Source organism: Elephas maximus, chromosome 3 (genome assembly GCF_024166365.1).
Source record: "Elephas maximus indicus isolate mEleMax1 chromosome 3, mEleMax1 primary haplotype, whole genome shotgun sequence".
In the NCBI taxonomy this organism is placed as follows: Eukaryota; Metazoa; Chordata; class Mammalia; order Proboscidea; family Elephantidae; genus Elephas; species Elephas maximus.
This window is the reverse complement of record NC_064821.1, coordinates 118,960,715-118,982,330: the sequence shown is the minus strand read 5'-3', so window position 1 is coordinate 118,982,330 and position 21,616 is coordinate 118,960,715. Positions and strand designations below refer to the sequence as shown.

At 36.6% G+C, this 21,616-nt stretch overlaps 1 protein-coding gene across 1 annotated transcript in view; it reads left to right on the top strand.

Moving 5' to 3' along the window:
• Nucleotides 1–1,748: 1,748 nt before the first annotated feature.
• The window catches only part of NEGR1 (neuronal growth regulator 1), a 1,075,199-nt gene continuing 1,055,331 nt past the window's right edge, over nucleotides 1,749–21,616 (top strand). The window contains exon 1 of the mRNA XM_049879570.1: nucleotides 1,749–2,015. Within this exon, the coding sequence (XP_049735527.1) occupies nucleotides 1,840–2,015 (176 nt within the window). The 5' untranslated portion in view covers nucleotides 1,749–1,839. The remainder of the gene's footprint in view (nucleotides 2,016–21,616) is intronic.

Genomic DNA, 21,616 nt, shown 5'->3' with positions numbered 1-21,616 from the left:
GACGGAAAAATCCAGGAGGGTGGGGGGCGCTTGTTTTTTTAATTACTTGTTTCTCTCTCGCTTCCCCGCCGCTTCCCAAACTCCTCACTGAACAAGATTGATTGGCGTAATTGCTATCGACTCCAGTCGGGTTTTCGCATTGATCTGCAAATGGTCCAGAATAGCTAAGGGATCTTAAATCTGGAAATGAGTTCAAGAAAGGTAGAAGAAAAAAACAGGGGGCAGCCCCACGCCCAGAGCCCCACTCCATTCCAGGACAGCCGCTCACAGCCGCCCGACAAGCGGCGAATAAGCTGCAGCGTGAGAAGCTGGGGTTGCGGCTCTGCGCCGCGGTGAGGAAAGCCGATCCAACCTGGTTTGGAGGTTGTTGAAAAATATACCCCGTAACTCATTAAATCCGATAAATCTGCCCACCCCTTGATTCGGATGCGCTGATCATTTCAAAGGACAGGCTCAAACGGGTTAAACTGACTCTTACATAACAGGACTGCCTGGCTTCACACAATTAAAACACTTGATTGCAGTGTCTTCCCGACTCTGCATCCAGGCACAGCCCGCCCGGTCACTCCCAGCGCGCCTGCGTGCCGCGCGCTCACAGCCCCCCGCGCGTACAGGCCCCGCGCGCACCCCCAGCACGCGCAGAGCCGTGCGCACGCACCCGCGCGCGCACACAGTACACATAAACTACAAAACGCACACAGACACACACACTACACACAGATACGCACGCTCCACACAGACCATGTACCCCTCTCCCACACACTCACACGCACACAACTTATTGCCAACAGCATGCACGGGGGACGGCAGTTGTCTCCCAATACATAATGACTGACGCGACAGCCAAACAAGCTGCTCTACGGCAAGGCCTTGCATCCCCTCGTGCCCCCACTTCCATGTCAGCCACCCCATCTCTGCTTATTCCCGAAGAGGGGTAGAGAGTGAACTAGTAGGCCGACTGTCCACTGAAGCATACCTGCCGCTGCGAGATAAAAACTCACAGTCGTCCGCGTCATGATGGCGCCGACTACAACTTGGAGGACTTTAAACTTACGGTGCCTGCAAGGTAAAACGCACCAGAGAGAAAAAGTGCCCCTCTGCCCTCCTCATCCCAGCCCTGACACAGAGACTTTTCTAGCGAATCATCACACTAGTGCATACGACTTACCAAAAAAAAAAAAAAAAGGGTTCAATGTACCATGCATCTCTCTTTCCCCTTCAGTTTGCATAATTGTAATATATCTCCTCCTGATTTTTTTCTTTTTTTAGTTTTCTTTTTTTCCTTTTTTCCCACCTTCCCTCCCTGCTCCATCCACCATCCCCGGGTGGGGTTGCTAAGGAAACGGCCGCTTGGCAACCGGCGCGAGCCCGGGGGCCGGCGGCTGCCGCTGCGCCCGGCGCTGCTTCTGTTGCTGCTGCTGCTATTGCAGCCGCCGCCACTGCCGCTCGCCCTGCCTCCGCCGACGCCGCCGCGCCTCCTCCCTCACTCGCCGGCGCGCTTTCCTCCTCGCTAGATGGTGTGCGAGCCGCCCGAGAATTAGACACACTCCGGACGCGGCCAAAAGCAACCGAAAGGAGGTGTAGTGTGGTGCCAGGGGGTGGGAGGGGAGGGAGGGAGGGAAAGCGAAGAGGAGGAGAAAGGAGGCAAAAAAGAGAAACAACACTGAACAACTAAGGGGGGAAAGAAAAAAAAATTCACCCACCCCCCCCCCCCAAAAAAAAAAAAGAAAGAAAGAAAATCCTGTGGCGCGCCGCCTGGTTCCCCGGAAGACTCGCCAGCACCAGGGGGTGGGGGAGTGCGAGCTGAAAGCTGCTGGAGAGTGAGCAGCCCTAGCAGGGATGGACATGATGCTGTTGGTGCAGGGTGCTTGTTGCTCGAACCAGTGGCTGGCGGCGGTGCTCCTCAGCCTGTGCTGCCTGCTACCCTCCTGCCTCCCGGCTGGACAGAGTGTGGACTTCCCCTGGGCGGCCGTGGACAACATGATGGTCAGAAAAGGGGACACGGCGGTGCTTAGGTAGGAAGAACGGCGTGCTTTTCGTACTTATCTCAGTCTATCTTTCTGTCTCTTCACTCTCCTTGCCTTCTTTTTAACCCGAGTTATAATGCTGATGGTGAACACCATCAAAATATCACGTCTCAGGAAATCTAGGTGCTGACTCTTCTCGGAACCCTGGCCCCTTACGCTGGGGCAGGTAGCAAGCTGGACTCCTGATGCTAAAGCACTTTAAAGAACACCAAGTAGCCCTGGGATGAGTGAACTGTGAGGTTTAGGAGGAGGGGCAGGTGCCACTTTGAAACAATTCACAGGTCTCTGTTTTACTGTCATGGAGTACTCTTGGAGAGTCTGACAAGTTTATCAGGTTTGTTTCTGTTTTACTCTAGTATAAGCGACTTTTCCAAACTGCTAGCTCCCTTCTCCCATTTATTTTCCCTCTCACTTGAACACTTAGACTCAATTTCTTCCTCTTCAGCGTTCTGTCCTTACTTCCATTCTTCCTTTTCTCCCCTCTTTCTCTCTTTTCCCCCATTTTTTCATGTTATTCTTTTTTCCCTCCATTGCCTCCTTTCATGTTTTTTGTGTTCTCACAGTTCTCTTCCTCCTTTTTTTTAAAAAAATTATTTTCTCCTCATTTCCGCTTCCCTTTTATCCCCACCACTGACCCTTTTAATTTCTGACCCTTTTAATACCCTTTTCCTCCAGTCTTCACTTTTTTCCTTTTTCTACGTTCTCCATTTTTCTTCCTCATTAATGCCCCTATTCTGTGTCTTGTCTTCCCTGTTTTAACTCCCTTTCCATTTCCCAGCCCTCTTCCCATCCCCTTTCTCCATCCCTGTCACACACACATGTGCATGTTCCCTCTTCCCCCCACCCACCAGCACCATTTTCTCACCCTCACAAATCTCTTTTTCATAAACACACTCCCTCACATACCCTCCTTCTCACATCCTCACACACATTGGCACTTACGTACTCAAACAACCACTTCCACATTCAGATTCCCTTTCACTGTTGAAAGGCACACTTTCACTGTTCCCCACTCTATCACTCTCACACATGTGTACATACACACGCTCTCTCTTCTCCTCCCTTCCCACCTTCCTCCTGCCTTCCATTTTCAGTTTTACTCCTTTTTATCACACTCTCTTTTCTTCTTTTCCCTAAGCTTGAACATTGAAATCGTTTGTCACTAATGAACATCCATAGCCTGAGTTCACCCCTAAGCAACACTGCAGAGTGAGCTTCTGGAAACATTTCCTCTCCGGTGAAAATATAAATTCATGATCAGCAGTGCTTAGATCTAAACAAGACTAAATGCTCCTATTCCTTCATTTCTCATCACCCTCCCTTCCCCCTCTGACATCTACACCTGATACACACCTTAAATCTCTCTGTAAGATCTTCTTTTTCTCCACTGGGTGGTAGTTGGCTTATGAGCATAGATTGCACAAAATCAGTCTACATAGCATGTCTAGGGTGAAAGAGAGTAGGATATATGTCTTCCTGAATCATGCTACATGTTTTAATTTTAATGATGTGGATGTGGTATATGACTTACACCTTCTAAAACATAATTATGAGTCCAAAGTTGTGTGGAATATCTTATTTTCTAATATAAACTGATAGCACATGTTTTTATAACATATGTTGTTATTTTTGCTGTAAACCAAGAATGCTACTGAATGTATACAAAAGTAACTACTTTGTTTTAACCAAGTAAAATGCTTTTTCTTTGCTGGTAGCAGTGATGAACTCTTTGGATAGCACAGCCACAGAGGATATAAATTAAACCCATATTTGCATTCCTCATATTAAGTTTGTTTTAGAAGTTTGAGTAGCACTGGTAAGGATGAAACACTAATCTTCAGAGGCTGCGAACACATATCATGGGAGCTACAGTCTTTATGTTCTGTAGCAGCATATTGCTTACGGGTAATGAGAATTAACATTTTCATCCTAAAGTGTTTAATAGAGTGTTTGCCTTTTGATGATGTATTTTAACCATTTGTTTCCTAATGAACAAATTAATAAATACTAAGCTTCATTAAAATAGCTGGACCCACCTTCTGCTTCTAGGAGATATTTAGTTCACTCATTGCTTCCAACAGTGAAGCTTCTCTAACATGAAGGGACAATATCTTTCCAGTGTTGTTGGTTTGGGGCAGTCCTGTTTACTTCATATGCACTGCACCTTATGCATTTATATATATGGATATGGTTGAGTTTTGTGATGCCTTCTTTTAGGGAACTTTCGACTTATAAACTTTAAAAGAGAATAGAAACTCTTGTCCCTTCTCAATGACGCTTCTACCTACAGTTTTTTTTTTAAATAAATGATCATTTCATGTCATATGAAACAGAAATTCCATCTGTATTTCCGCCTGTTACTTTTTACTGAAAGTAATTTGTTTACAATCATTCTATAATTCTCCAAGGAATATCCTGTTGTCAGATTTTTTTACATTTTTCATAGATTTTAAACTCATTTAATATTTAGCTTGTGTACAAGAAATTCTCTCAGTTAATAAAAATGTTAAATGGTGTCAGTTATTTTTCTTGACTCTTACAGCTGGTATTTGCTGTGTTTGTAGACCAATGCAGACATAGCCTAAGGACTAACTGAGTGTGTGAGTCATATTCATGGAGTGAATATTTTTCATCAAAAATAATGTCACAAAATTTTATATCATGTTTTTATTTTAGATACTCAGAATCACATTTGATGTTATTGCCTAATTCATTAGAAAACAAAAAGACAATTCTATCCTTCAAACATATACCCACTCACATCAAAATACTTGAATCTAGAGATCAAGAGAACAGTTTAATCAAGTACTTAATATCATTTGTCAAACTCTACACAATATAGCCTATTTATCTTTCGCATACAATATTCCTCAAAGTGTTTTTTAATAAAAGCAAATAGTGGCAATAATAGTTATCAAGCAACTGCAAGTGTTAAAGGCATAAAAGTGCAAACATGCATTCATTGACTCTTGCTTGTGCTTAGGTTAATGAAACAGAAGTTTAAAGGTCAAATGATACGTTTTTATCCCCAAAGTGCCAGAATGTCTGTTTTTGAGGTGAGAATCAAGGAAAACAAAACTTCCCTTAAGTGAAGCTGTGATACCCAAGTGAAATTCTTTCTGTCATCGCCTAACTATAGTCATCATTTGCAGATCATCTTCTCTGTTTTCTTAAATAAAGGACTTATAATAAAATCCCATTTAATAACTTCGACATCTTTATCATTGTAACTTTGCTTTTTAAGGTTATCAAAGCAATATATTAAATGTCAAATGCCCTTTGCTTTTAATAATGTTATTTACTGTTAAATCTCTTAAGAACTCACTTAGGCTATTTGGACCTTCTTTATAAAGTATTTAATAATGCATCTATTCAATATGGTAACATTTGATACCTCCCTTACTTAAACATTAGATTGGGATTTAAATAAATACATGACCCTCTGCTTTGTAATTTGCTATAAACATGAATTATTATATTCATTAACTTATTAAATATAGACTTTGATTGCTACTATCTTTAATACTTTTAGTATTTTATGCCTAAAAAAAGCTTGTTAATCTGTGTAGAGAAATTAACTTTTTCTCCAGTCTTCAAATTACATCTTGTAGTATGTGGAAGATTTGAGTTGATGTGTTTTAGGGTAAAGTAGCCGAGAACAAGAGATGCTAGAACCACACTGGTCACCCTTGAGAGTGTTTCTAGACCCAGAGAATTGAGGGACATGTAACTGCTTCCTGGATCAACACATAAATTTCAGGGATTTTTAAAAATGATTTTGCAGTTCCTTCAGTGTGAATTAATTTTATTATTGCCTTATTAACAAATACAGTTATGTGAACATGTCCAAAATATGTAATATTCTTTGGAAAAAAAACTAGGAACATCCTCATTTATACACCCCCAGTGTTTGCATATTAAAAAAAAAAAAACAACTTGTCATTGTTAAGCTAATTCTTTCAATCTGTTCCAATTCAGCTCTTCTGTGTGAATTTGTACATTTATAGCCGCCTTCCTGATACGAATTCAAAATACCCTATTCTCTACTTGTCATGCTTTAATCAAAAGGAGGCAGATTCTTTTCTTAAATGTGATCTCTTCCTTTACATTTCCAAAGTTGAACTCAGCTCTGTCATTTTAATGCAATAGATTTGTATGGAAATTATATGAGATCCTACTATGATATTGTAATAAGGAGGAAGACTTTTGCTTAGAGCAGAGGGCTCATTTCTGGAGAAGAAATTTCCACCAGAAACCATAAAAGTTTTGCAAGTAGATTTATGAGTGGATATGGCAAGTGTTTGTCACTTCTCAGCCTATTTGTCCAATACATTTTGCCTTTTGATTAGGCTACACTAGTTACTTCTCATTTGAAATGTATGCTATTGAATATACCCAAGTAAATGATTTATATATGAGAATGTAGAATTAGCAATAGCGGTAGAAATCTATTATGCTGTACACTCGGGTTATCCTGAGAGCATCTGAATATAGTGTGTTTAATCATTCCCGCACATGGATGTATCACGTGTTCCAAATACACTGCTGCCATGCAGATTATAACATGAAGGCATTGAAAAAATTATATGCTGTTAAATGTGTCATTGAATAAATATTCGTAATATTCTGGAGTTTTTTTTTTTTTTTTTTTCCTTCTAAAAAAGGGTGGGGGTATAGATTGTCATACTGAGTCAGTTTGGAAAAGTATGTTCCAGTACGTGGAATGAAATGTTGAATCATTACCTGTAGTGATTTACAGAACTATTAGCCTGACATATCACTTGATATATTAACACACACCCATATTTATATTAAAGAATGGTGTAATATTTTCAAATTTCCTGGATTAAATTTATTTTTGCCCAATCTCTTTAATTCAGAAGGAGTGGTAGTTGTATCAGTCTTTGAGCACAAGCATTTTAATGAACTAATTATTTTAAATAGATTAGCGTTACAATTAAATGGCTTCTTTCAATAAGTTAATTCTGCAATACCTCACTTCTATAGAATTTAGAGAAATGTTCAAGTCATGTTCTGTGTCAGTTCTGGGCCTGATTGACCAGATTCATTCTTCATTCTTCTGCTACTCTATGAGGCTGGAGGTCTGGGGAGGAGCTAATACCTTAGGCCACATTTCCCAATCTTTCATGTCAGCTATCTTCAGGCTGCAGTTTACCAATGGAAGGTAGTTTTGGAACAAGGGAGCACATGAGGAAGGGAGAGGCCAGAGTATTTCTCCCCATCTTTTATTTCCATGGAACTGTCCAGCAATGTTTCTCGCTCCCACTGGAAACTCTTGGTTCCTACTTCCACCAGATAACTGTGGCCCTTGGGCATCTTTTACTACCCCATCTCTTTGTTCCTCCAAACTAGGAGTGGTATTGGCTTCCTGCTGCTGCTAACCTCTGAATTATCTCACTATCATCAACTCTTGGGTTTAACAGCTCTTCATCCCCTGTGTAATCAGTTCCCTGCATTAAATTCCCTCTGTTTTTAAATACACAGCATGGTTTATGTTTTGCTGGTGGAACACTGACTGATAACATAGTAAAAATAACAGTTTCAGTTATTTTTATTATATTTGATTGAATGACTGCTTTGCCCATGGCACTGTAATTGTTGCATACTAGTACTGTATATAATAATTGCTTAAGGACACAGGTGTAACAACATTGCAGCATATTACAAAGAGTATGTTGGGGCTCTTTCAATACTCAGATTATGATAAGAATAATGAGCCAAATGTATAAATAGTGAATTAAATATACAACTGGATGCACAATTTCAGTAGAGAAAATATGTAATGTTGCTATGGGTGGGAAATTTATAAGTTGATGAATATGTATTGGCAAGATTCAATAATACAGCGTCTTCTTTTGACTGCACTAAAGAGAACTAGGGCTAAAACCTGCTTGTGTATATGTGATCAAAATGCTGAGAAATTCCTACAGTGTTGCCTATTGAAATCCATAGAAATTAAAGGTCTTTCTTGTATGTAGCTTAATACCTGAGGAGCTAATCAAAGTTTCTAGTTTCTTGTGAAGTATATGACCATAACAGTGCCATGATTCAAGTTTTTGTCCATTGTGTAGGAATTGGTCTCTGAGACCTGTTGAATCTTTTGTTTATAAATCATTCCTTTCTCCCATATTCTGTTTCAAAATAGCATAAATTAAGTGGTTATACACAACACATAACTTACATAGAAGAGCTAGGGAAGTGTCAAAAGTTTTTTTTTTTTTTTTTTTTCCAATCTCTTTCTTAACTGACTACTAGATGATGTGGTAATCTTCTCCCTAACTTCTATAAAACACTTTCTGAAAGACGCTTACATCGGTGTGCTTCAACATAAGCAAGCAATCACCATCAAGTCCTACTTTTGCTATATTTCTCTACAGTTTTGCATAAAAGATGTTAATTTAAAACCATCGTTAATGAAACAGCTTTCTCTCAGGAATGCTCTAGAGAGAATTTCTGAATTGGGAGGGAAGTTGAACCACTTGATCTCTGCCCTCTCAAAGTTTTGCTGTTCCATTAAAGATTGTCACTGACACTTTTATGGATAAGAGAAAGTATAATTTATTGCTCTATTTTTCCCTAGGCACATCATATTACCTGCCTTTTGGCTTTTCTAGAGGAAATTTAAAATTGGGTCACATGCTATTTTTCAGGTATTTTATGTGTTTCAAATTCACCAGTGGAAACAAGAACTTCCCATACTAACCAAAAAAAAAAAAAAAAAACCCAAAGCACTTGCCATAGAGTCTATTCCAACTCATACTGACCCTGTAGGACAAAGTAGAATTGCCCCATAGGGTTTCTAGGAGCAACTAGTGGATTCGAACTGCTGACCTTTTGGTCAGCAGCTGAGCTCTTAACCACTGTGCCACCGGGGCTCCACTGTACTAATAGAGAGTGGAATTTATGATTTTTCTACATAGGCATGATTATTATCAAATTGGATTTTAAGTATTCCACTGTTTACTTATTAGGGGGAAAAACGTGGTATACAAGATCTTGAAATAAATGATAGAATTTTTTTTGATGTTTTGTCAAAACACACTTCTGCTCTTCTTTACTTTGTTAGTTTTAATTGACAAAACACCTGAGTGTGTAAGGTCCATCCATGACTGTTGTTCATCACTATATCTGTAGGGCTTTTGCACAGAACCTGGCTGGCTTAGTCATCTAGTGCTGCCATAACAGAAATACCACAAATGGATGGCTTTAACTAAGAGAAATTTATTTTCTCACAGTCTAGTAGATTACAAGTCCAAATTCAGGGTGTCAGCTCCAGGGGAAGGCTTTCTCTCTCTGTTGGCTCTGGAGGAAGGTCTTTGTCCTCAATCTTCCCCTGGTCGAGGAGCTTCTCAGGCTCAGGAACCCCGTGTCCAAAGAACATGCTCTGCTCCTGGTGCTGCTTTCTTGGTGGTATGAGGTCCCCAACTCTCTACTTGCTTCCCTTTCCTTTTGTCTCTTGAGAAATAAAAGGTGGTGCAGGCCACACCCCAGGGAAATTCCCTTTTGGATCAGGGAGTGATCTGAGTAATCCTTTTAACCATAGGCAGACTATGATTTATAACACAGGAAAATCAAAATGGAGGACACCTGCACCTGGCCTAACCAAGTTGACACATATTTTTGGAGGACACAATTCAATCCATTACACTGATGTGTTCATGCCAACATCCATTCTTTTTTTGAGGTGATGAATCCGTGGAAGTATAAAGTGGAGGAACGAGTGCATTTGTGTATTTTGTTAATTGACTAACATTTTAATAATTGTAATGTTTTTAATACTCCTGTATGATCTGCAGGATGAGAGTAATTAAGTACTTCTTTATTGACTCTGTATGTCAAAATTCTCTACCTTAAGTAATTCCTTCTGAAGTCTTAGAAGTCAGTGAAGACACATATGTTGGAATAGTTCAGTGTCTTTAATTGCAAAACACAAGCTACTACTTGATCTTGAAGAGAATGTACTGAGTACTAATAGTTTTTTTTTTAATGTAAAATTAAGCTGAAGGCAATGCACATAATAAAGGTAAGTATTATTTTATTAAGTGTTATTTCATGTGTGAACTGTGAACTATGCCAAGATTTCAGATGTATTTCTTACTGTGGGTTGCTGCTGAAAATGTTTGAAATGCAATGGCCTAGTTGGTGTAAGAATTTGAGGTGTAGTTATAGTTTTAAGAAGGCACAAGATTTTTAATTTTTAGGAGGGTTTTGCTCTTTGCAATTATAATCAGTAAATAACAGGAACAGTTCAAAATACCAAAATGTCTATTGTGACCTCCTAGCTCTTTTTTTGTTTCCACCTCAACTCATGGTGCCTCCTCTTCCTTTCTCCTAAGGTTTCAATTAAACAAAATCAATAAAGATAGAGAGGTAGAGAGAATTGGCTATTTGCTATGGATGAGAAACTCTCAATTGTGAAAAGTAGGAACATACCCCAAACCAGAGCAGAACTTTTGTATCATTCCAACCATCTCCCAGAGGTAGGTCAACAGTACTTTATAAACCGCAGGGTATTGATACTAGCTGATAGAATTATAATGTGGCCATATGGCTTTGATTTATAGTGTCGAGGAGGTTATCTATTAGCATAGTGGTTTCTAAGCCATATCAAGTTCTGAATCCTAACAGAGGACCTTTGATGCTCTTAAGCATCCAGCTGGCATGGGAATTGGTCTCTTCATCACTTTCTCTAAGGAAGGGGAATAGAGGAAAGGGGGAATTCGGCAGTGTTGTCAGCATTAAGTGTTGCTCTTTTGAACAGAAGCCAATACATTGTACTTTCCAAATAGCTGGTAATTTGCTCAATTTAAGGAAGATGTTTATAACTCTTTTCAGTCTAGAACTAAATTGTTCTTTACTGAATTATACTAAGTCATTTGGACTCAGATCCAGTGCCCACACTTACACATGATAGGCTTTCTTTAAAACTATAGCCGTTGCCTTAAAGCATTTAAAGCTTTGGATGATTTAATGGGCCATGGGAAATGTGTGTTTTGGTATCTTCAGAAACCCTTTTCCTATCATGCAAGTAAATTAAATTTAGAGATATTAAGCAAATTTAAGAGATCTTGTGAACATAAGAGCTATAATCAGTTAGGCAAGAGAGTGCTGTTTATATTATCTCTCCAACAACATTACATTCTGTTGTATAGAGATATTAAATTTATAAATCAAGGTGATCATAATGTTTTCCCAATCTTATTGATAGAAATATTTCTTATAGAAGAACATATTTAGGTATATTTTATTTGTAAGTAATCTTTATTCAAATTAATATCTTGGGTAGTTGATCAGTTGCGTATAAAGTGGTGTTAAAATATCAACTCTACTGCTTATCATAGAGCTTGGTACATAATTAGTGCTCAAAACCTTCATGTTGAGTGAAGGGATGGAAAAAAGAGGGAAGGAGTGAGGGGGAAGGGGAGAGAGAAAAATATGGTATATGAGTAACGTCTAATCAGATTACCTGAAACAAATCACTGTGATGACATAAAGTGAAGCCTATAATTTGCACTGTATGGCAGAACTACAATGAGAGGGAATACGTTTTATTTCACGTGGCTCATTAAATAATGGGAAAAAGGCTAAACCTATATCCTTCCCATACTGAAATGATATACATTGTATAAATTGGATTTCTAAAGTTGTATATTTTAATCTTTGAAGATATTATGTTAATAGCACTGTTCTTACCAAACTTGACACCAGAGGATGTACTTTTCTTTTTCTAAGAAATTTTTCATAGTAAATTTATGTTTCTTTTCTTTACCTAATTTATCCAGTACTTCTTACTACCAACACAAGTCATTGCCACACAGTTCTATTTTATCTGGAGAAGGCTGCATACAGCTCTTATCCAAGAACCTTAATCACCCCACCACATCCTTAATTTAAGTACTAAGGCAGTGTAAAAACTAAGTAACGACAAAGATTTTAGTTTTATAAAATCATAGGGTCAAGCTTCTAGTGACTAGTAGTGACTCTGGAGATAGTGTTCTCTAAGCTTCGGACTCCTCATCTGGAAAATGGGGAAACTAGAACTTTCCTCTAAGATTTCTGTGAGGAGTAAATGAGATAGCACATATAAAGTGTTTCAATCCAACTAACTCACACACAGTAAGGCATCAATAAATACTATACATTGTTGTTTTTATTTTCAGAGTCACTTAGTGTATGTCTTCCTTCCAAGTACTAGTGTAGCTATAATTATCTTAAAAGGTAGGTAGTAGCTTTATATCTTGGTCTGCAGTGGGGGTCAGAGGTTTTTGTTTTGATTATGTTCACTAAAGAAAATTATATATCACTCTTTCAATAATTGCCCACTTCTTTTTTTGAGCATATATCGTTTTGATCAACTATTTGCCCATACATCATTAATATGAAATGACAGCCATGATGAGTTACTTTTGTTTATGCATGAGACTCTATCTTCTATCCTAAATGTTTAGTCTTATTGAGTTTGGCCATGCTTTGAGGTGACCAGATGGGAATGACGAGAGTTTGAGTCCCTTCTTCTCCATTCCCTGGCTGTGTGACCATGAACAAATGCGTTAATGTCACTTAGTCTCAGTTTCCTTATTAATAAAATTAGAAAACAAGTACCTCCCTAACAGAGATGCATGGATTATATGAGATAATGCATGTAAAATCCTAACACACTACCTAGCATATACCCTAACCAAACCCCTTGTCGTCAAGTGGATTCTGACTCATCGCTACCCTATAGGACAGGGTAGAACCGCTCCATAGGGTTTTCCAAGGAGAAGCTGGTGGATTTGAACTGCTGATTTTTTGGTTAGCAGCCAAGCCCTTAACCACTGCACTACCAGGGCCCCACCTAACACATAGTAAAGGCTAAGTTTATATCTGCTAATAATAACATGCTGATTTTCTTTTCTAGTCTCAACCTGAGATTTACTGGCACTGTTTACTTACTGGCATGGATATATGGACCCCATTTAATTTGCTCTACCAATTATTTGTGAACCCTCTGTACAATATGCATTGAACATGTATTTTATATTTTAAAGATTCCATTTAAACTTTCATTGTAACTTAGCAGATATACTTTTGTTTGTTGATTTACCCCAAATGTGAAAGTAAATACACACCAAAACGGGTTTTAGCTATTAGGGTGCAGACCCAGAGCACTCAACAGCAGTGGAAACCCAAATTGGACGCTCATCCGATTGTAATGGTGATTTGATTCACTTTCCAAAAGGAAGAGATCACTGTAATCAGGTTGTCACATGAAACATCCAGGACATAGATGAAAAATTTAAAGGGACAGAATAGAAAAAATAAGAGAGGTTAGAAAGGATAACATAATGTTAGTGAAGGAGCTAAAGGGTAAAGATTAACACTGATGACATAGTTTAGAATGGAAGAGGTGATAACTAGTGACAATTTTGAAATAATTGATAAGATGACTAGATTAAAATATTTATCCAACTCTGAATTCTGGATGGGGTAGCAAATAATTAGCCAGGAATAGATAGCCCAGTACATTTTAGTGGTTCATTGAAGTATCATTGTGTTATGCTGAAGGCAGTATAATTCAGAAGCAGTCTCTATGGGCAAGAACTTTCCCTGTACATTGCTATTTTAACCATAGACGACATACTGAGTAGAAATATGAAAGCTTGCTCAAATTCTGCATATTTGCATATTTTCCAAATGCACAGAGGAATGATTCATGTTCATAATAATGATGGAGCCATCAACATCATGATTTAGATTCAGCTAACATTCACTGAATACCTACTATATATGAGGTACTCTCATAACAATAAGCAATAAAATATTGCTTTCCCAGTTTTCTAGTGAAGTAAATTCAGGCTTGGAAAGGTAAGGTAACCTGCCTCAACTGGAACAGGTAGGAATGCCTGAGCCAGCATTCATATTTAGGTCCGTTTATCATAAACCGAGTACATTTGCTACTATTCTTTTTGTCTCTCACTAAGAAGAGATCAAAACAATTGATACATTCATTGCTTTTTTAGTTATGAAACATTTATTGAGCACCAACTATGTATTTTTAAAAAAGCTACTGTTAAATATACAATGATTAAAAAAAAAAAAAAAAACCCCAAGATGATGTATTACATATTCGAGGAAAAATGTGAAACTATTTTAGGTGAGATTATGTGCTTAGTATATGTTAGTCATTTGCAGTTTCTGGAATGGAAAATAGTGAATTCTTAAAAGTATAGATATTTGGGGCTGGGGGGGAACCACTCTCATCTAAAAATGACCTCTTAATGATTACAAGCTACTAACAAGACAAGAGAAAAAGTAAACAGTTGTTGAACATGTTCGGCAGTTAAACATTTGGCATTATACTTTGGTTACCTCAGCGGAACTTCAAAATAATCTACTACTTTCCCACTTTAAAAGTTGGGCAAACTGAAATTCATAGAAGCCAAGAAATTTGCTGTTGTTGTATACAACTAGTAACTGACAGAACCAGGATTTGATCCGTGGCCTGTGTGTCTTCCAATCCATGCTCTTTTTTTCAAAACCACAGTATTTTCAGGAGCTTATTAAATTCTGTAGTACTTAAGAAAGAGGAGAAGTAGCAGTTCCTTGCTGGAGTATTCCAGGTATCCAGTTGAATCATTTGAGTGCCAATTCTGGTATAACCGAACAGCTAGGTGATTTTGATTTACTCCTTTGAAATAGTTAGGCAGCGTACGGTGTTGAGACCATTGTTTATCAAGATAGATAGGAAAGTAAAAAAAAAAAATTCAGGGACCTGTAAAAGATGCTTTCGTTCCAGTTTCATTAAGCATGTCAGTAATATATGACAGAATCTTATATTTTATTACAGTCAATTAATAAAATCAAACATCGTAAGTAGACATGTTGCCTTTTTCTGCTAGCTGGTAGAAATGAGTGTATATAGTTTATAGTTTTATTGAGTGAAAACTTGTTTTTATCTGATGGTATGCAAGAATTTTCCTTACTGTGTTTACATGTGTGTCTTCTACAAACTTTATGTGCGTACCAAAGAGGAGGGTGAGTTTCATGAATGTTCTCCCTCATGTTGACTTCTTCCTCTTTGTGTATCTAAATCATGACAAATATAAAGTCCTATTTTTACCTCATATCATTAACTATTTTCAGAACTTTCTGGCCCAATTTGGTCTTCTCCTTCTCTGAATCTCTATTTATTTCCATTTTATAATGTTTAGCCTGTCAATTTTATGTTACAATATATTATATCATTTTGATTCTGCCAAAGAATATAGCAGACCATGCCTTACATAAGTGAAATTGACTTATATATCTCAAATCCTTAACAGAACCGTAGTTATTCCTATTTGTATGGAATATATTTACTAAATTCTAGGATACTTGAATTTTTTTTTTCCTTTCTCCTTTAGGAATTTATTTTATGTTTTTCTACTCATTGTGTACTTTTTCCATAGGAAGCAGATTCTTTCAGACACTCATTTGCCCATGCAACTCAAAATATGCTTATTGAGGCCCTGTCATACGGTGGACACTTTCTGTAAGTTTTTTGAGGTGCAGTTATGATAAAAAGATAAGGTCTCTTCTGTTACAGACTTTCTATCCTAGTTCAACTTCTATCCTTAAACACTGTTGTGTAGTATAAAGAATTCATGCTTGAACCTTCATTTCACCAACTATTAGCCTTTTTTTTTTTTTTTAGTTTTTCTGAGACTCAGTTGTCTGTAAAATGGAAATAATGATAATTACTTCCTATAACCCAAATCCATTGCCTTCAAGTTGATTCCAACTCACGATGACTCTATAGAACACAGTAGAACCACCTTACAAGGTTTCCAAGGCTGTAAACCTTTATGGAAACAGACTGCCACATCTCTCTCCTGGTGGAGCTGCTGGTGGGCTCGAACCACCAATCTTTTGCTTAGCAGCTGAACGCTTTAACTGCTGTGCCACCAGGGCTTTGTTTTGCTTCCTATACATATTGTTAATATTAGTAATAACATGTTCTGGGTATAAGTTATAGCTATAGGAAGAGGAAGGGAGCAGAGGAGGAAAATTGGCATTGAATGCACCAACTCTTCCTATAGTTATAACTTATACCCAGGACTATCTAGCTAAAGGAATTTTTACATAACACATTGTGGTTGGTGTATTCTAGTTTTTAATAACTTCTGAGGCTTGAGTATTTCTAATTAAAAGCAAATTTCTGGTACTTTGAGGAATAAAGGTCATCTAAACATGAACATGTGATGACCATTTTATTAATCTTGTTTCTACTCCTTTGATACATACTTTCTTCATTTGAGATGCTTTTCCTTCATATTTTCCTCGCATTAATTTTTTTGCAAGAGGATTTCCTCCTAAATATTTTGGCATTTATTGACATACTCTGAATACCCAAGAATGTCTTTTCTTCCTCACAATTTCTGTGGTTAGTATTAAAACCTTCTTGCCATCATTATGTGTTTCTTCTACAGTCCCACACTTTTCCCAGTGTACTTGGATTTTCATTTTTCTTGGCTAGAAAGGTAATATGTATAAAGAATATTTTATAAGTGCTACCTCATCCTTTGTTTGACCAGCACTGCAAACAATATATGAAATTCTTCTGCAAACAATTCTTCATTGAAACAGTACATCCACTTTTGGAAGTAGCCTTTGCCACTTTATATTCTGAATTATTTTTACCCCCACGCCCCCCGAAGGAATGGACGATAATACTCTCTAATGTCAATAATTGGTGAGGTGATTTTCTGACTTTTCCTTGGGCGTTCTAAAAATTCTGTTCATGTTTAATGCACATAATCAGTTGGTTTCTAACAGACAACATTTGGACTTCTCTGTATCACCTAGATTCAGGGAGTATGCAGTCTGTAAAATGTTTATATGGGGGAAATCACTAAAATATAAATTTTCAGTTATGTTTTTTCTTTATTCACATTAAAATTGCCATTCATCTTTCTTCTTCTGTACAAGAATAATTTGCTACTCCAAGTTCTCCTAAAAGCATTTTGTATTCTCATCATCTCCTTGCTTCAAGCTGCCTATACGTGTGTTTTTAAGTTGGACCCTTAAACAAATTGTGCTCATATTTTTGGATCATTAAAAATATATTACATTAATAAACTGACTTGAACTTCTTAAGATTAGTTTTCTCACTGTAAAATGTGTTATTGATAGTACCTTATTTTATTATACAACCTTTTTTAATGGCCCAGATTTGAATAATTAAAACCAAAAAAATTGAAATTATGTATATACACATACACAAACACAAACAGTTGCTGCAGTCAGTTCTGACTCATGGCAACTCCATGTGTTTCAGAGTAGAGCTGTGCTACACGTATATATCTATATAGATACATATATACACATGTATACATATATGGAGCCCTGGTGCCATGGTGGTTAATGTGCTGCACAGCTCATCAAAAGGTTGGTGGTTCAAACCCATCATCCCCTCCACGAATGAAAGGTATGGCAGTTTGCTTCCATAAAGATTTACAGCCTTGGAAACCCTGTGGGACGTTCTATTCTGTTCTCTAGGGTCTCTATGAGACAGAATTGACTTAATGGCAGTGGGTTTGGTTTTGGTTTTGGGGTATACCTATATGGTATATATATCCGAATATAGATAGATATGGATGTAAAATTCATGAATTTATTTACCTCACATCTTCAAAGCTCAAACAGTTACCTCACAGTTAATGCTGCATTTAACAAAATGTGTTTAATGAACATAAGCAGGTCTTTTCTTGCGTTTTAGTTACATACGTGTTTTTACAAATCTTAACTATAGACCTTGTGAAGGCAGAATTTTTGCCTTAATTGTCTTTGTACCACTCAGGGCCTAGAAGGGGCTTGACACATAGAAGTATATTTGCCAAAGGAGTCAATTAATGTCCAAAAAAAAAAAACCTGGTTTATCTACTAGCTTCTTTTCTATGTTTAGTTTGAGAATATATCTACTTATAAGATACGTATTTTTAATTTGTTAAATTTATTGTAGTTTGATATTAGTTAATATGTTTTACACAGATCACATCTGGAGTATATAGTATGGTGAATACATGTCCCCACTTCCATTTGTTAGTTTTCATTTTGGTGTTACACCACTTACACATAGAGAGCTCATGAGTTCAGGAAACAAGTTTTCCTGGTAAATATCACTGTTATACTCCCAGCAAAGGTTCATATCAATAACATTATGATGATACGACAACATGGGTAGAAAATATTTTCACCAAGGAGCATGTCAGGAATTAAGCAGTGTGGTTTTTTTTTTTACTTGTAACACTGCCTAAAATCAAGTTTGTTTAATATTTTATTAAATAAAATCACTTATACTCTAGAGTGAATGGTGTTATAATATTCCATATCAATAATATTTTAAATTCTACTTTTATCCATAAGGTTTTCACTGGTCAATTTTTTTCAGAAGTAGATTACCAGGTCCTTCTTCCTAGTCTGTCTTAGTCTGGGAGCTCAACTGAAATCTGTCCACCAGGGGTGACTCTGCTCTATTTGAAATACTAGTGGCATAGCTTCCAGCATCACAGCAACACACAAGCCACCACAGTACAACAAGCTGGCAGACACATGGTGCATTGGGCAAATCTACTGCAAAAGACCTCTTTAAGGTGTTAAGAAGCGAAGATGTCACCTTGAAGACTAAGGTGCACCTGACACAAGCCATGGTATTTTCAGTTACCTCATATGCATGTGAAAGCTGGACAGTGAATAAGGAAGACGTTAAGAAGAATTGATGGATTTGTATTATGGTATTGGCTAAGAATATTGAACGGATTGCCAGAAGAATGAAATAATCTGCCATAGAAGGAGTACAGCCTGAATGCTCTTCAGAAGTGAGGATGACGAGACTTCATCTCAGGTACTTTGAACATGTCATAGGGAAGGATGAATCCCTGGAAAAGGACATCATGATTGGTAAAGTAGAGCGTCAGTGAAAAAGAGGAAGACTCTCAAAAAGATGGATTGACACAGTGACTGCAGTGATAGGGTGAAATATAGCAACAATTGTGAAGACGGTGAAGGACTGGGCAGTGTTTCATCTTTATTGTACATGGGGTCACTATGACTCAGAGCTGACTTAATGCCACCTAACAAAACAATTTTTTAAATAAAGAATTACAAAATAAGTTGTCACAGTGAAAAGGAAGAATTGAGTTACTATTTGAGAGGATCAATCAAATAAATTTTCAGAATGTGAGAATTGTGATGAATAATGTGTCATGACAACGATAATACCTATTTTTTTAAATATCCTAATAAGAAAATTATTTATAAGGTAGTAAAATTACAATGACACCTCATTGGGTGTTTTCTATTTATTTTGCATGTGTTCAGGTTCCTAGTAGGTGTACTTAATATTCCACATCTTAGGAATTTTAGGACTAAGAAGAGTCCTTACTTCTGTTTTAGTTATAAACGACTTCTGATCTTTGATGCTTGCAGGTACTAAGTGGAACATTCAATAAATATTTTATTAATTAATTGTGTTGCATTTTCTGGAAAGTTTGAACTACTCTTAACCACTAATTTTCATTCCTTAGTAAATCAGAGGCATACTTTAGGATAAAAATTAATTTTAATTTTCAGATTAAGTTGTGGTTGCATTTCAATCATTTTTACTTAGAGAAAAATATAAAAGAGGAAGCTTGAGGAACTCTCAGATTGAATAGAAATATTGAAAGTGATTGACTTTAATACCACAAAAATAGGACTAACAAAAACTATTGTCATAAGAGTCAATTTATATCTATTTTAAATGTTTTTCATTTGTTACTAGCAAATAGGCTGGTGGTCACAAGGCAAACAGCTATCATCAGTCATGCATAGTTAAAACAAAAAGATCATACAAGAGTTTAGATTAAGTATAACAATAAAAGATTGGAGAGAAGAAAAAAATCTGACATAAAATATACATAAACTGGTAGTAATGGTGTAATTGCACAACTTTTGACTAAAGAGAAAATGTTAAATTATGTAGTTATCAGAATGTTTCTGAAGAAATGATAATGGAATACTTAAAATTTGCACAGAAATTTATATTATAAGTTAATACATTTATTGCAATCACATAAATTATCTTGAACCAGAAAACTATATAAAATTCGTTCTTGTTAATATGTTCTCCAACTATTATTTTTAATATGTTCTCCAACTATAGGAAAATTAGCCTTTGGTACATTTAAAAAATGTTTCTTTATGTTCAAAAACAGTTTTTTGAGAATTAATATATTGATAATTTAAATGATACTTCATTACAGAGAGAAGTCTATTTATTATAAAACATTATTAAAAGCGATTGGACATTTAAATATTGTAAAATATTTAAATAATTTGAAAAAATTTAAATATTCATGTAAAACTGTTTGCTTTCCATATCTTATTTTACTTAATTAACAAACAATATAAAACATTGTAGGCTAATGAATATCAAAAAATAAAAAGGACATGGTAATTGAAAACATAGTTACTCAATTTAATTATTAATTTTTCAAATAATATTTTCGTGCCATTTGTTATCCTTCTAAAATGAATCTCACTGTATGAAACAAAGCTATCATTTTATAACTATACTTAACATTTTTCAGAAAGATTTGTATTGACATAGTCAAACATTTTATGAGCTTCTGCTTAAAATGTTTTAAAATAACCACCCTGATTTTTTTTTTCAATTACGTTGTTTCTCAACTAATTTTATAATTCTGTTGCTTATCAGAAAGGAACGTAATTACCCCATCCATATGTAAATGTCAGCTTTGAAGAAATTTGACTTCCTTACTGTATGATGAAAAACAATCAAGTGTGACGTTGCATAGAATTCCAGTTAGGATTTGTTCAAATTATTATTTTATAGTTCTGTCAACTGCTTAAACAGTACATTTCATTGGGGAGAGTTAGTTAGTTGGAGCAGTATGTGAAAAGGGATGCTGGAGTATCATTGTGTTTAATGCCATCTCTAAACCACACTGCTTTGTGTTGAATCACAGCTTTGCTATCCTCTAAGTGTGATTTTCAACAAATAGCTTCATCTCCCTGTGCCTCTTCCCTGGTCTGTAGAGTGGGGACAATAATAGTGCATATTTTATAGAGTTGTTGTTAGGATTCATATAAAACTTGCAAATCACTTAAAACAGTGCCTGGCCCATAGCAAATGCTTAGTAAATGTTAGTAAATTGTTACATGTAGCTTGCTAAAATAGGTCATGGAATTTAAGGGGTGAGAACAAAGTTCCTGTTCAAAAATATTGTTCATACCAGTTGGACTTAAAATTAAGAGTTTTGAATCTGGGCTGCTGAAGGATTTCTCAATACTATATAAATATCCTTTGGGAGAATTACAGTTTTTTAAGCCCTTAGATTTCAAACTCAGACCAATCTATACAGTAATTTTCTAGTTGTTGTATCATCAGGTATTTCACTAAACCTCTCAAAGTCACCATTTCATTATCTATAAAATGAGGATGAGTCCATACTTCATAGGATTGCTGTGATGATCAAAAAAGGAAATTTATATAAAGCTTCTAGAGCAGTAATTGCTACATAGTAAGTGATTGATTGTTGTTGTTA